The following is a 14,242-nucleotide window of genomic DNA, read 5'->3' on the forward strand; positions in this document are numbered from 1 at the left end:
TGGGGCAATTTTGTCCCCCAGAACACATTCAGAAAAGTCTGGAGACATTTGTGATTGTTGTGACTTAGGGAGCTCTTACTGGCATCAGGGGGGAGAAGCCAGAGAGCTATTTAAAAATCTTCCAGTGCATAGGACAGCCCCCAAAGAGTCAGTTCCTCCAATAATTCTGAGATCCAGTAACCCTGATTGAGAGAGTGCCCAATCTTCCTTTACTAATGTTATTTCTCTTACTAAGGTGCAAAGCAGTAATTATAACACTGAACTTTCATTGTTTCCTGCTTGATTTTGCCAGGTCTGTCTCTGAATGGCAAAACTATTTTGTTTGGTGGAAGTATTCCTGTCTCCCTGGTTGGGAGACTGAAGGGAAGATTTCTCCTTTTCTGAAGGCAGCAGGCATCTTAGCTATCCTCCCAGTGCACCGTGCCAGACCTTGGTATGAATGACAGCCTTGCATTTGTGGGTTGCTTTCATAACAGTACCGATGGCATTTGTGACACCTTGGTGATGACAGCAGCAGGGCACTCAGGCAGAGCACAGAGCACTTGGTACCATGTAGAGAGTAGGCCAGATAATTGTGTTATATATTTGCAAGCTTCTTAATCTGAAGATCATTACTTCTTTTTACCAGTATGTCTGAAAGAAATGCGTACCTTGTGTAAGTCTTGTTGGAATGAAATACACTCTGAATCAATTTTGTATGCCACTAAAAATCTTTAATCACAGAACTGAGCACTAGAAGTAACATAATGAGATAAGAAAATGAACAATTCTAAGAAAGCAATCGTATGGTTTTCAAACACAAGTCTACTTAATTCAGTCTAGGAAGACATAATAATTGTTAAGTCCCCACCATGGACTGAGGCCCCATCTCCAAGCAACAACATGAATTAATTTTTTTAATTTACAAAATTAAAAAAAAAAATTCTTCAAATACATTTTGTTTTGGTTCTTTCATTTCCTTCCTCAGCCCCAAATCCAAAGCCCAACTTGTGGTAGGGAATTAAATAGGACCAGTATGAGCAAGCCAATTTAAGGAGATCTTAGAGGGTAAAATATTATAATTGGAAGCAAGACTGCCATGGTTGGAATTGTTACTGTCAGTTTGGAGGAAAACTCTCCTTAGGTAAATGTGGAATGCTGTCAGCTGCTATCCTCAAAGCTGCCACTATTCCGGCAAGAATGAAAATGCATCGGGCTCATGGGATCAGACACGTAGCCTGCATCAGGAAAGAAGTTCAGATGTTACTTATTAGCCTTTCAGCCCATCTCCCCATTTTTCTTTCTTTTTTTGTTTTAAATGTTTTGGCCATGCCATGCAGTATGTGGGATCCTAGTTCCCTGACCAGGGATCGAACCCAGGCCCTGCATCAGGGGCTCAGAGTGTTGATCACTGAACTTCCAGGGAAGTCCTTTCCCCATTTTTCTTAACAGCTTCACCCAGTGCAACACACAGCTGCCAAGCAGCTTCTCCTGGCTCATGTGAAGAGTCTGCCTGCCCATTGCTGGAAAGCAATTATAAAACAAAAGCAAAATTTACAATGATAACAGAGAGCTGAGACCAGAGGAACATCAATGATGGGAGTCTGATGTGAACCCAAGCTGGCCAGGTGACAGTTTGGAGTAAAGAAGGGTACAGTTCAGGAAGGTGGTATATCATGATGGCTAACAGGATGAGCCTCATGTCAGGCAAATCTGGGTTTGAGCTCTGGTTCCACTATTACCAGTTCTGTGACTTTTGTTAACCTTTCTGAACCTCAGTTTCTTCATTGTAAAGGGGAGAAGTAATAGTACTTAGCCAAAAAGTTGGTAACATACATAAGACAATTAGCAGTGTCTGACACATAGTGAGTGAGAAACAGATGATGACTGCTGGAAAGGGGAGATACAGACGGCAATAGAGAAAAGCAGAGTATTCTCTATATCAGATTGGCTCTGATTGTTTTTTCTTTTCTCTCTGAGACTACAATTTTTAAGTGTGCATTAATGCGTAGGTCTGAATTCTAGTGGCATCTGATGCTCAGTGAAGCACTAGTCCTGGGTGTGTCCAGAAAATTGAGCTAGTGGCTCAGGATCTGGCCGCGGTCCTAGAGAATGTAGGACGTGCACAGGGAAGCAGCTAGTTACATTTCCACTCTGAGGAGGGAAGCCATTCGTGGTTTCTATGAAAATGGGCACATTTGTCAGTAGCTAACGCTGCTTTTGCTCCCTTTTGATAGCTGAGTTTTCAAAACCAACTCAGCCATCCACATTTTCATTAAGACATCTGGTGATACACAGTTCAATGGGCATAATTATTTTCCTAAGAAAGGTCTCCATCAGCATCTCTTAGGCAGCACATAAACTCTCAGGAAAGGCAGAGCCACCACTGCTGATGCTGCTTGAAGGGCTCCTTTTGCTAGTGGGGCCGGCCCTGGCCAGCTGCAGTTAGGGGAAGCGGGAGTCACATTACTGAATCCTAACTCTGGGTGGGCGAAAAATCTGTATCTTGGAGCAAAAATATTTCCTTTTGTTCAGCCTGAAGCTGAAACTCCATCCCAGGCATAGATAGATGCTTTAATAAGCTCGTAATTTTCTCATTACTGTATAATCAACTGTCTAATGTACCACATGCAATTTTACTGGTCTACAATGCTCCATGCCTCTCTCTCCATAGGGCTCCAGTGGAAATCTGATTGTGAGGATCCTTCTTGCTAGTGTGGGCAGGCTTGCCTTCGGGTATGGGTAGCAAAATCAGCAGGACATAGATGCTGACATTTATTATTGATACTATCATCACCGGAGTTGAAGGGACAGTCTTTGTGCAGTCAGTCGGCTTAAGAGGCACCAAATGAAATTTAACCATGGCTTTAAGAAAAGACTGAATCATGTTTGCGTGTTTTGTTTCTTAACTGTGAAAGGTCTCAAGTACAGCTATGTACTTAATTTTATCTGCATTCTCTAGCCCTGTTCTTTGGGGAAGAAACAGTTCATAAAGTTGCTGTTATATGCCACAAGTGGTTTATGAAGGTGGAAATGGAGGGCAATTAAAGGGTTCTGTCTTGTACAATGTGATGTTCCTAGAAGGAGACATTGAAAACATCTTTTTCATCAACTGGGACTCTCATCCATTAAAACACCCTAATGTTTTCTTCTACCCCTGGTACATATACACATAAGAAAAACCTACTTTTGTATGATTACATCTTTTTTGGTCTAACTTCTCCATCTTGAGGAATTCTGTTCAATGTATTATCCCTTTAAGAAATAGATCATTAAGAAATGCTTCATCTTGAAACTCCACCAAGAAAGGAAAGACTCCTGGTCAAAGCCCATGTTTCAAAGGGTGCCCCATATTTTGTGGTTGTGCAGTCACATCTGTAAAGGTTTGAAAAAATGATATTATGTCTATAAAAAAAAATGTGATGTGACACTTAGCACATATTTCCCTCCGTTACTGGAGTGGCCAATTATGTCATAAAGTTGACGATGAAAAGCCCTCAGCTGCATTCTAGACATGTACTGGGAGTCAGAAGCACAAAGGTTTCTTTCTTTAATGTTCCCAAGTAGTTTGTCATATCTATCCAGAACATCTTTCCCCTTCATTTCTTAAAGGCTTCCTAATGCCTTAGGTACTGATACTCTGCAGACAAAGTGCATTGGTGAGGATCCCAAAGCTGCAGGGTCTACTGGCATCAATAACACAGAGCCAGGAACATAACATGATTTATTCTTCCACAAACCCAGTTCTTATAATAAATCTGATCTATTTAACTGACACACATTTTTTTTTCAGTTCTACATATTGTCAAAGGAAGTTCCCATGAATAAATGAGCCCATTGTGCTAAAATTCCAATAAAATATAGAGCCTTTCAGGCTTAGAGGTTGGAGAAAGGGCGTCACAGGCCTGGTACTTTAATATGGGAGCTGATGATAATGGTTATTGCCCATCCTCTGGCTTTCAGGGGCAAGCGCAGGACTGTGCTAATTATTTCAAAGAGCTGTATTAATTCTTTCTAAAGTAGTCCTGTACAAAATAGATCCCATCAGTGAGACCCTCATCTCCTCTCCAGCTTTTTGAGAGAATATCTGGGTTCACATTTTACCCTGGGGTACTTGCTAAAGAGGAAACACTTCCCTAGGATATGGTGCAATTGTGGAAACTCATCTCTTGTTTTCTCCTCTTCCCTACGTCTCTGTGATGTGGGGCTTAGAGGCAGTGAACTCAATAAGGTGGCAGCAAGGTGTTTGGAATGTCATGAGATGTAGATTATTTTCATAAGAGTTGTACTTTTTTCACATGTACACACACTCCCATATACTTCTACATACACTTACAAACTTATGCACACATTATTAAATGCAAAGATAACTAGATTTATGACTTACAAGAGCAAATTTCCCATTTTTATAATGTTTTTAAAAGCATCCTTCATTTCTACTTATTTATTACAAAATAGAATATTCTCTCCCTCATTATCAAACAGATATCACTTTCCCAGGGGTGGTTTTCTTAGTCAATCTGATGAATCTGTATACTTACCATATTTGTCAATGGTTGAGAACTGAAGACTTTTCTTCATGTCATCCAAAGACAGGCCTTGAGTGGAACATTGTCCAGCACTAGAAAATTCCATGAGACACTTTGAAAAACTCAGTGGTTTTTGCTAATAACATTTTTATAAAAAAGAATTTATTCTCTTAGCATAGATATCAGAAAACTGGCAATGTGATACAATGGTACTTTTATCTTATACTGACTTGTTGGGGGAGAATTCAGAATTATTTGCAGCAAGTTGATCTAAGTTTGTCAGATCTGGTAGGCTCCAATTCCTAGCTGTATAACCTTAGACATAGTACCCTTTCTGAGGGTACTATGTATTGTAGAGGTATTCTAGTGTATTGATCTGAAAATCGGGGAAAGTACATAAATAATATGCAATTTGTCTTGATGATTAAATATAGCAAAAAGAGTTGAATATAAAATCTGGGTTAATATCTTTGCTGCTGCTGCTGCTGCTAAGTTGCTTCAATCATGTCCGACTCTGTGTGACCCCATAGACGGCAGCCCACCAGGCTCCTCCGTCCCTGGGATTCTCCCGGCAAGAACACTGGAGTGGGTTGCCATGTCCTTCTCCAAGTCTTGCTTAAAAGGAACTAATGACCAGAATGTTATCATCTTAGTCATAATCAACAGAAATGAAACACATCACAAAAGGTAATGTTATTTTTATATTGATATTATTATAACATGAATTACAAGAGATAGTGATAATAGTATTTATTGAATGATTCTTATGTATTAAGCATTTGCATATATCATTATATTTAACCTTTATCATTATTATTTCTCTCATTTTCTAGATCAGAAGGGCTTTCCAGGTGGTGCTAATGGTAAAGAATCTGCCTGCCAATGCAGGAGGTGTAAGAGAGTTGCATTCCATTCCTGGGTGGGGAAGATGCCCTGGAAGAAGAAATGGGACCCCACTCCAGCATTCTTGCCAGAAGAACCCCATGGACAGAGGAGCTTGGTGGGCTACAGTCCATGGGGTTGCAAAGAGGTGGACATGACTGAGTGTCTCTGAATACATAGATTAGAAACGGAGGCTGGGGCAACTAAGAAACTTGTTACATACATTTGGTAAATGGCTCACCTAGGATTCAAACCCAAGTCTCCCATATTCTAAAGCCTATATCCTTGTCCACTATTCAATTGGGAATTTTCTCATGATTCCTTGGCTTAAATTAATCCTGCTCTTTGCCAAACTTCTACTGTACCATGTAGGTTAATGGGATCGCTTCTTTTCTACTTTTTCAGACTCAAAACCTGAAATTATCAGAGCTTTCAACCTAATACATATCATATCTGTCAGTCATATATCTGTAATTCCTCTTGTATCCATTTCTCTCATCCATACTTTAGCATCCTTAAAGAGGCAACCCAAGTTACCCCCAGAGCTGTCCCACTATGTCCAGAGTAGAACTTGTAACTCCCCCTGTCCCCAAGCCAGTTCTCTCCAGCTCATTACTGGCACTACACCATTCAGTTACTTAACCCAAATTTCTGGGGTCATTCTTGGTACCTTTCTTTTTCTTTTATCTTCCACCTAATTCAAATCTTTTTAACTTTGCATCCAAAATGTAACACTAATCCATCCATCTTTTCTCCTTCAAGGTTTAGGCCATATATCTTGTCCAGACTGCTGCAATTTGCCTCCTAATTGATTTTCCTGCTTTCATTTCTGTCCTCTTATAATTCATTCTCCATATATTACCCAGAGTGGTCTTTTCAAAATATAAAAGCATAAGCCATTTACTGACTCATTTGAAAAGACCCTGATGGTGGGAAAGACTGAAGGAGGGAGGAGAAGGGGACAACAGAGGATGAGATGGTTGGATGGCAACACCGACTCAAAGGACATGAGTTTGAGTAAGCTCTGGGAGTTGGTGATGGACAGGAAGGCCTGGTGTGCTGCAGTCCATGGGGTCTCAGAGTCAGACACGACTGAGCAACTGAAGTCATTTACCTACTTAAGACATACTTAAGGGCTTCCCTGGAAGCTCAGTGGTAAAGAATCCACCTGCTAATGCAGGAGACACGGGTTCGATCCCTGATCTGGGAAAGTCCCACATGCCACAGAGCAACTAAGCCCGTGTGCCATAATTACTGAGCGTATGCTCGAGAGCCTGGGAGCAGCAATTACTGTAGCCCTGTGCTGCAACTACTAAAGCCTGCATGCCCTAGAGCCCGTGCTCCATAACAAGAGAAGCCACTGCAATGACAAGCCCATGGGCTGCAACTAGAGAGTAGCCCCTGCTCACCACAACTAGAGCAAAGTTCGTGCAGTGCCAAATGCCCAGCACAGCCAAAGATAAATACATGAATAAATAAATAAATAAAACATACTTAAAACCTTCCAATGACTCCCCAGTTCATTTAGAATAAAACACAAATATTTTGCCCTCAAACACAATGCTCTCTCAAACCTTGTTTCATACCCCTCTCACCATCTTTGCTAAGCACTTCTTTTGGCATTCTTTCTGTCCTTTGAACCAAGCTTTCTCTCAATTTGCATTTGTGAAGTCTGCTTGGAATGCTTTTCTTTTTCTCTTCTTGTTTTTTTTTTTTTTTAATTTTTATTGGCATGTAGTTGCTTTACAATGTTGTGTTAGTTTCTGCTATACAGCAAACTGAATCAGCTATATGTATACACATATCCCCTCTTTTGGGGGTTTCCTTCCCAGTTAGGTCAACACAGGACTGAGTAGAGTTCCTGGTGCTATACAGTAGGTTCTCATTATTTTATACATAGTAGTATATACATATATGTCAGTTCCAATCTCCCGATTCATCCCACCTCCTCCTTTCCCCTCTTGGTATCTACATATTTGTTTTCTATATTGGCATTTCTATTTTTGCTTTGCAAATAAGTCCATCTGTACAGTTTCTCTATATTCCACATATATGTATTAATATATATTTGTTCTTTTCTTTCTCACTTACTTCACTCTGTATAGTCTCTAGGTCCATCTATGTCCCTGCAAGTGGCACAATTTTCATTCCTTTTTATGGTTGAGTAATATTGCATTGTATATGCACACCACGTCTTCTTTATCTGTTCCTCTGTTGATGAACATTTAGGTTCTTTCTGTGTCCTGGCTATTGTAAATAGTGCTACAATGAACATTGGGGTGCATGTACCTTTTTGAATAATGGCTTTCTCTCGGTATATGCTCAGGAATGGGACTGCTGGGTCATATGGTAGTTCTATTTTTAGGTTTTTAAGGAAATGCTATACAATTCTCCATAGTGGCTATACCAATCTGCATTCCCACCAACAGTAGAGGAGGGCTCTCTTTTCTCCACATCCTCTCCAGCATTTTTGTTCATAGATGTTTTTGTTTATGGCTACTCTGATCATGTGAGGATTTACCTCATTGTAGTTTTGATTTGCACTTCTCTAATAAATAATTTGCGATACTGAGCATCGTTTTATGTATTTCTATGTCATCTCTATGTCTTCTTTGGAGAAATGTCTATTTGGGTCTTTCACCATTTTTTGATTGGGCTGTTCATTTTTTTTATATTGAGCTGCATGAGTTGTTTGTATGTTTAGGAGATTAATCTCTTGTCAGTTGCTTTGTTTGCAAATATTTTCACCCATTCTGAGGGTTGTCTTTTTGTCTTGTTTATGATTTTCTTTGCTATGCAAAGGCTTTAGATTCTAATTGTTTATTTCTGTTTTTATTTTCATTACTCTAAGAGGTGGGTCAAAAAAGATCTTGTTGCAATTTATGTGAGTGTTCTGTCCGTTTTCCTCTAAGAGTTTTATCGTGCCTATCCTTACATTTAGGTCTTTAATCCATTTTGAGTTTATTTTCGTGTATGGTGTTAGGGAGTGTTCTAATTTCATCCTTTACATGTAGCTGCCCAATTTTCCCAGAACCACTTATTGAAGAAACTATCTTTTCTACATTGTATATTCTTGCCTCCTTTAAGAATGACAATAAGCCTTCTGGTGCAAGACTCCTGAATTTGAGTCTTCACTCCACTATTTATTAGTTCTATGACCTTTTTGGCAAATTGTTTAACCGGCATGTGCCTCAGTTTGTGCAACTATAAAATGGGAATTACAACAAGATTTCGCTTATGATGTTAATTTTAGAGAATTAAAGAAATATTTATAAGTTTTAAAGTATTTTGAACAGTTCTAACATTTTTAGTAAGCACTCAAAAATGTTACCTACTTTTTTTATTTATCAAGTTCCAACTCAAAGAAAGCATTTCCTCAAAGTCTTCTTGGATACTCCCAGTTGGAATTCCATATTCCTCTAGTACTTTTTATTCCTGACACAGGGCTTATCAGAGTCTGCCTTGGTGTAGAATGATCTATATTTCCATACTGCTGCTGCTGCTAAGTCGCTTCAGTTGTGTCCGACTCTGTGTGACCCCATAGATGGCAGCCCACCAGGCTCCCCCGTCCCTGGGATTCTCCAGGCAAGAACACTGAAGTGGGTGGCCATTTCCTTCTCCAATGCATGAAAATGAAAAGTGAAACTGAAGTCGCTCAGTCCTGTTCGACTCTTTGCAACCTCATGGACTGCAGCCTACCAGACTCCTCTGTCCATGGGATTTTCCAGGCAAGAGTACTGGATATTTCCATATTAATACTCCACTAAACAGAATGCCTGTGCAGGTCTGAGATCCTAATACCTGTTGGTCTTCTGCAGGACCTAGCTGGTACTTTGTAAATAGTTAAAATAATAAAAGTCTGTTAAGTTATTACAAAATATTCATTTGGAGAAGTTTAGAATTTTCTAAACACTTACATGAATTCACATAGATTAATTCACTTAGCTACCTTAAAAATGACTACATGTTTGGTTACTTTCTTAAGCTATAAAGTGAAGATACTGTTTCTTAGAGAAAAACAATGATTAAGAAAAGGAAGTATTGAACTAAAGTGGGACATGGCGTGATCTCAATCACCATTAAACGGCAAATCACACTCAGTTTTGGACAACATAATCTCATTCAAGATATTTTTCAAAATCAAAATTACCTTACTAATTCCTGTGACCTCTTTAGCACTCAAGCTCCTTTTAAGAAATGAGCCATAAGCAGTAGTCTTGGCAACAAGAAGATAATAGGGAATAAATATTTTATCATCAAAAAGGCTATCTGGTTTCCTATGAATAAAAGCCCATCTCCAAGTTGTCTTATTTATTTAGTTGCTGAATGCAATCCGTGCCAGGGGACTTAACCTTCCTGCCCAAGAGATACCACATAAGCTGTCTCTGGCTGCTATTCTAAGATGACAGACAGATGGAAGCTAAGCACAGTCAAGGCAAACAAAGCAGAAGAAACCAGACCTTGATCAGTGGAACTAACTGTCCTCAACCCATGGGTATCCAGACTTAAGTGGGAGTTTCACAGAAGAGTTTCAGAGACACACTGGGACCTTTGTTTGCTGAAGTCATGGCCAGTGTAAATAGGCATTTCCAGGATGCAGCTGCCCCATGAATTCAGTGAAAGTAAATCTGAACCAATGACAGGTAAGGAAAACACTCAATTTTGCAGCGTTTCATGTTACTGGTCACCTAGGAGGCTTTCTTTATGCTAAAAGGATAATATGTATCATATATAGGCATATATATGAATGATATATAATATTATAATGGTAATTTTATATATACCTTTTATGGGAATGGAATGAAACTTTGTCTTTTAAAGAGAATAAGATAGGCTTTAGGTTAGTTTTTGCATACTACAACATTATATTGATATATCTTATTTTAGTGCTAAAACAGTTTCAGTCATTTTAGGATAAACAGTTCATATTAGCTCTGTGATGGATATGCAAAGATAAGCATAATCATTAGTCATTTTCTCTTATAAAGATATACTGCATGTGTGTCTGTTCAGTCAATCAGTCATGTGTGACTCTTTGTGGTCCCCACCGACTGTAGCCCACCAGGTTCCTTCTGTCCATGGAATTTCCCAGGTGAGAATATTAGAGTGGGTTGTCATTTCCTTCTCCAGGGGATCTTCCCAACCCAGGGATTGAACCTGTGTCTCTTGCATCTACTGCACTGGCAGGTGGGTTCTTTACCAGCTGAGTCACTATACCCAAAAGGTACACTAGGGAACGAATAATTTATCCAACAGGAAGACCTGAACCAAAATTCAGAAGTTATTTTTTGCTTCTCAATCCACATGTTATGTTACAGACTACTAGTTGACTGGCTGCTAATGAGGCCAGTTCACACCCAAATCCAAATAATGCAATTTGTATTTTGTGTGTGCACATCATTCAGACTGTGGCTTGTCAGTGAAACACAGCCTGCTTGCAAATAGTCACTCATGTACCCTGAGCAAAGACAATAAGGACATTCAAAACTAAAATATGAGGCTATGTTGGCTGAAATGAATGCAGAGATAATGACTCTCATGACAAGCACATTAAGCAAAAATATTATCCAGAGAGAAGTAAATCAATATATACATAAGATACAGAGGAACCTTGAAGAGTGGGAAAGCACTAGCAGAGAGAACACACCCAAATATAGATTCAACTTTCCAAAGCAGGAGTTAGGCAGAGTCCACAAACTAAACTGGTGGGTTAACGTGTATTATGGGCAAACCTCCCAAAAGGAATATGAAAACAGTTTTTCTGTACACTTAAAAACAGTTCTGATCACTAGAAGCTAGCATGGCATCAGTAAGAAAAAAAATATGCTAAATTGGCTTTATTTCTTTTCAGTAAGGATAAACTTAAAGGGGCAATCCATAGGTTAGAACATAGAGCTAGACTCATGTCATGGGCAGAACTTGGCCTGATTGCCTTATGAGTAATGAGGGGAGGTCTGTGCCAGGTAACAATGGTAGATTGGATTGTCACTGGTTGAATATTCAGAATCGACAAAGACCTCAGGTAGTAACATCTCCTATAGTTTAGACACTGGGAAAAGTTAAAACAAAATACTTCATTTCCTAACATTAGAACTGTCCATTAATAGATTGAGTTGTTCTAGAAGGGGGTACCATCCCATCTCTAGGCATATTCTAGCTGTGGTTGGAACATCTGGTTCTAACTGGGTGCTACAGAGGGATCCCAGTGTCCATCTGGAAGTCACATGACCTTTATTTCTTACATTCTATGATTCTTTAGAAGGTATCTGGGAATGCTGTAGTCTCTGAAACTAGCTTTGATGTATTGGAAAGGCAGAGTGAAATTACACAGTTCCCACTGAGGCAGAAGTTTTATCTTCCTTATCTGCACTGACTGACATTTGGCCAGGGCTGAATGCCTGATTCCCCCACACACACCACCGCATACCTAGCTCTACATTACCACTTCTGCTCAAGCTGGTGTTTGTAGCTTTTTGTCTATATACATTTCATTTGATACAGTAACTGAACCATGCTATTTGCCTGAAGGAACCGTCTTCTTGAGTGCTTTTTTTTCTTCAAAGGAAGAACCACGCTGCCGTCTAAGATGAAGCAAAGGAAAGTGTAGAGAAGTCACTTTCACATAAACCCATCATGAAGGATTTGAATGACAGGCTGTGTAAGGTTGGCACTGAAAAATTCTGAGCTGCTTCAGAACGGTTTTTATATAAGGCACATTTATAGAGTACTCACGTCAAACACCTGAGGGGTGGGGAAAAACCCTTAAACACTGTCATCTCTTAATCCAGAAAGGTATATTGTTAAGGTCCATGAGGAAGGAAGAAAAAGACTATCTGAAGAAATCCCTGGGAATCTGGGTCCCATCTCTCCCGAGTGGTGGGAGCAGGCAATGCCTCACTGAGTGCAAATGGTCCCATTTAGAACCTCAAAAGCAGCCAGTATTGTGGCTTTGGGAAGTAGTAAAGAATCAACCTGCCGATGCAGAAGATGTAAGATGCGGGTTGGATCCCTGGGTCAGGAAGATTCCCTGGAGGAAGAAACGGCAATCCGCTTCAGTATTCTTGCCTGGAGAATCCCATGGACAGAGAAACCTGGAGGGCTACAGTCAACAAAGAGTTGGACAGCACTGAGCAGGCGCCCGCACGCGCACGCGCGCGCGCGCACACACACACACACACACACACACACACACACACACACACACACACCCCGCATTGTGGTTTCCAAATCATAGCCTGCCAAATGTGTCTGGTATTGAAGCAGCAAATCATAGCTTTGGCTGTGGGATTCATGAATTCTCGGAATATCTGCTAGTGCCATAATTGCTTCTGACGGAATTACATTCCAAAGACTTCAGATGGGCATACAATCCAAAAGAAACCATTTTTTATCATATTCTTCCAAATGTGGCTTACGCCGAGCTGGGGATTTTGCTTTGGTGAATTATAGCGCACATATACTATCTACATGACTTGCAAGCAAGAGTAAAATTAAAACAACCAGATAAAAATAAAGCAACCTAGAACATTAAGTTCTGTCACAGTGACATAAAAATAATTTCTTATATTTGCAGAGGGCTTTATAGCTTGCACATACTTTTCAATTGATTAAAGAGTTTAAAACCTCCATGGAGTTTAGCTTAAAACCTCCATGGGTGTCCGAGAAGGCATCAATCCCATGCGGGCGGAAAGTCGGGCTCAAGAAGTTTGAATCACCTGCATAAACTCACAGAACTAGCAAGAAGCAGAACTAGAACTTGATCCACAGGTCTTTATACTTCCAGTGCATGCTTTTTCTTCTAAAATATGCTTTATTTAACAGCAGTATGGGCTTCCTAGGTAGTTTAGTGGTAAAGACTCTCCCTGCCAATGCAAGAGCCATAGAAGAAGACATATGTTTCATCCTTTAGTTGGGAAGATCCCCTGGAGGAGGGCCTGGCAACCCACACCAGTACCCTTGTCTGGAGAATCCCATGGACAGAGGAGCTGGCAGGTTATAGTCCATGGGGTCACAAAGAATCAGACACGACTGAGCACGCACACACACACACACATAACAGCAGCACATGCCAACTGTTGATGTGTTACCACATGGGGAGCTCACTGAATGAGTCATGAGTTACAGAGTTTTGGACCGCTGCAGTCCATGGGGTCGCGAAGAGTCAGATATGACTGAGCGACTTCACTTTCACTTTTCACTTTCATGCATTGGAGAAGGAAATGGCAACCCACTCCAGTGGTCTTGCCTGGAGAATCCCAGGGACGGGTGGCCTGGTGGGCTGCTGTCTTTGGGGTCGCACAGAGTCGGACATGACTGAAGTGACTTAGCAGCAGCAGCAGCATACAAAAGTGATCAAGAAAATTCTTATGGAAAATATGCCTCCTCATCATAGAGAGACCAGAATCAGCTTCTCATGTCTTGCTTTGTTAGACCTTTTGAAAAAGTATACTTTCCACTGTCTGACAATGGCTTTCCTGTCCCTGAGCAGTGATGTCAAAACATGAGACACACACACCAAACTTCCTAAATGAGATGTTTGATTCTCCCCGACTCTCTGAGCTTGTGTAAGGTTTCCTAAGCTGCACACATGGATTCATCTTCCTAAACACTGTCCTAAGTTGAATAGAAAACAATTAGGTTACCAGTGTGATTAAACACTTCTGGCAAAATTTTCTTTCTTTCAAGTGGTTCGAGTTAGTTTTATGCAGCTAAAAATGCCCTCCAGGTCGGCCTGTAACCTGGAAGATTTAGCCATTTGGATTTTGCACAAAATAGCATCATCTAAGACCTCACAGCTTTGCAAATATGCTTGGTGGTTGTTGGATCCTTTTGCTGTCTGTCTGAACCCTGTT

General features: G+C 40.3%; 1 protein-coding gene across 1 annotated transcript in view; it reads right to left on the reverse strand.

Moving 5' to 3' along the window:
* Positions 1–992: 992 nt before the first annotated feature.
* The window catches only part of LOC120861099 (serine/threonine-protein kinase TNNI3K-like), a 329,844-nt gene continuing 316,594 nt past the window's right edge, over positions 993–14,242 (reverse strand). Inside the window, exons 24-25 of the mRNA XM_040236762.1 lie at positions 4,521–4,600; positions 993–1,217 (exon numbers count right to left, since the gene is read on the reverse strand). Of these exons, the coding sequence (XP_040092696.1) occupies positions 1,141–1,217; positions 4,521–4,600 (157 nt within the window). The 3' untranslated portion in view covers positions 993–1,140. The remainder of the gene's footprint in view (positions 1,218–4,520; positions 4,601–14,242) is intronic.

Source organism: Oryx dammah, unplaced genomic scaffold, assembly GCF_014754425.2.
Source record: "Oryx dammah isolate SB20612 unplaced genomic scaffold, SCBI_Odam_1.1 HiC_scaffold_11227, whole genome shotgun sequence".
Taxonomy (NCBI): Eukaryota; Metazoa; Chordata; class Mammalia; order Artiodactyla; family Bovidae; genus Oryx; species Oryx dammah.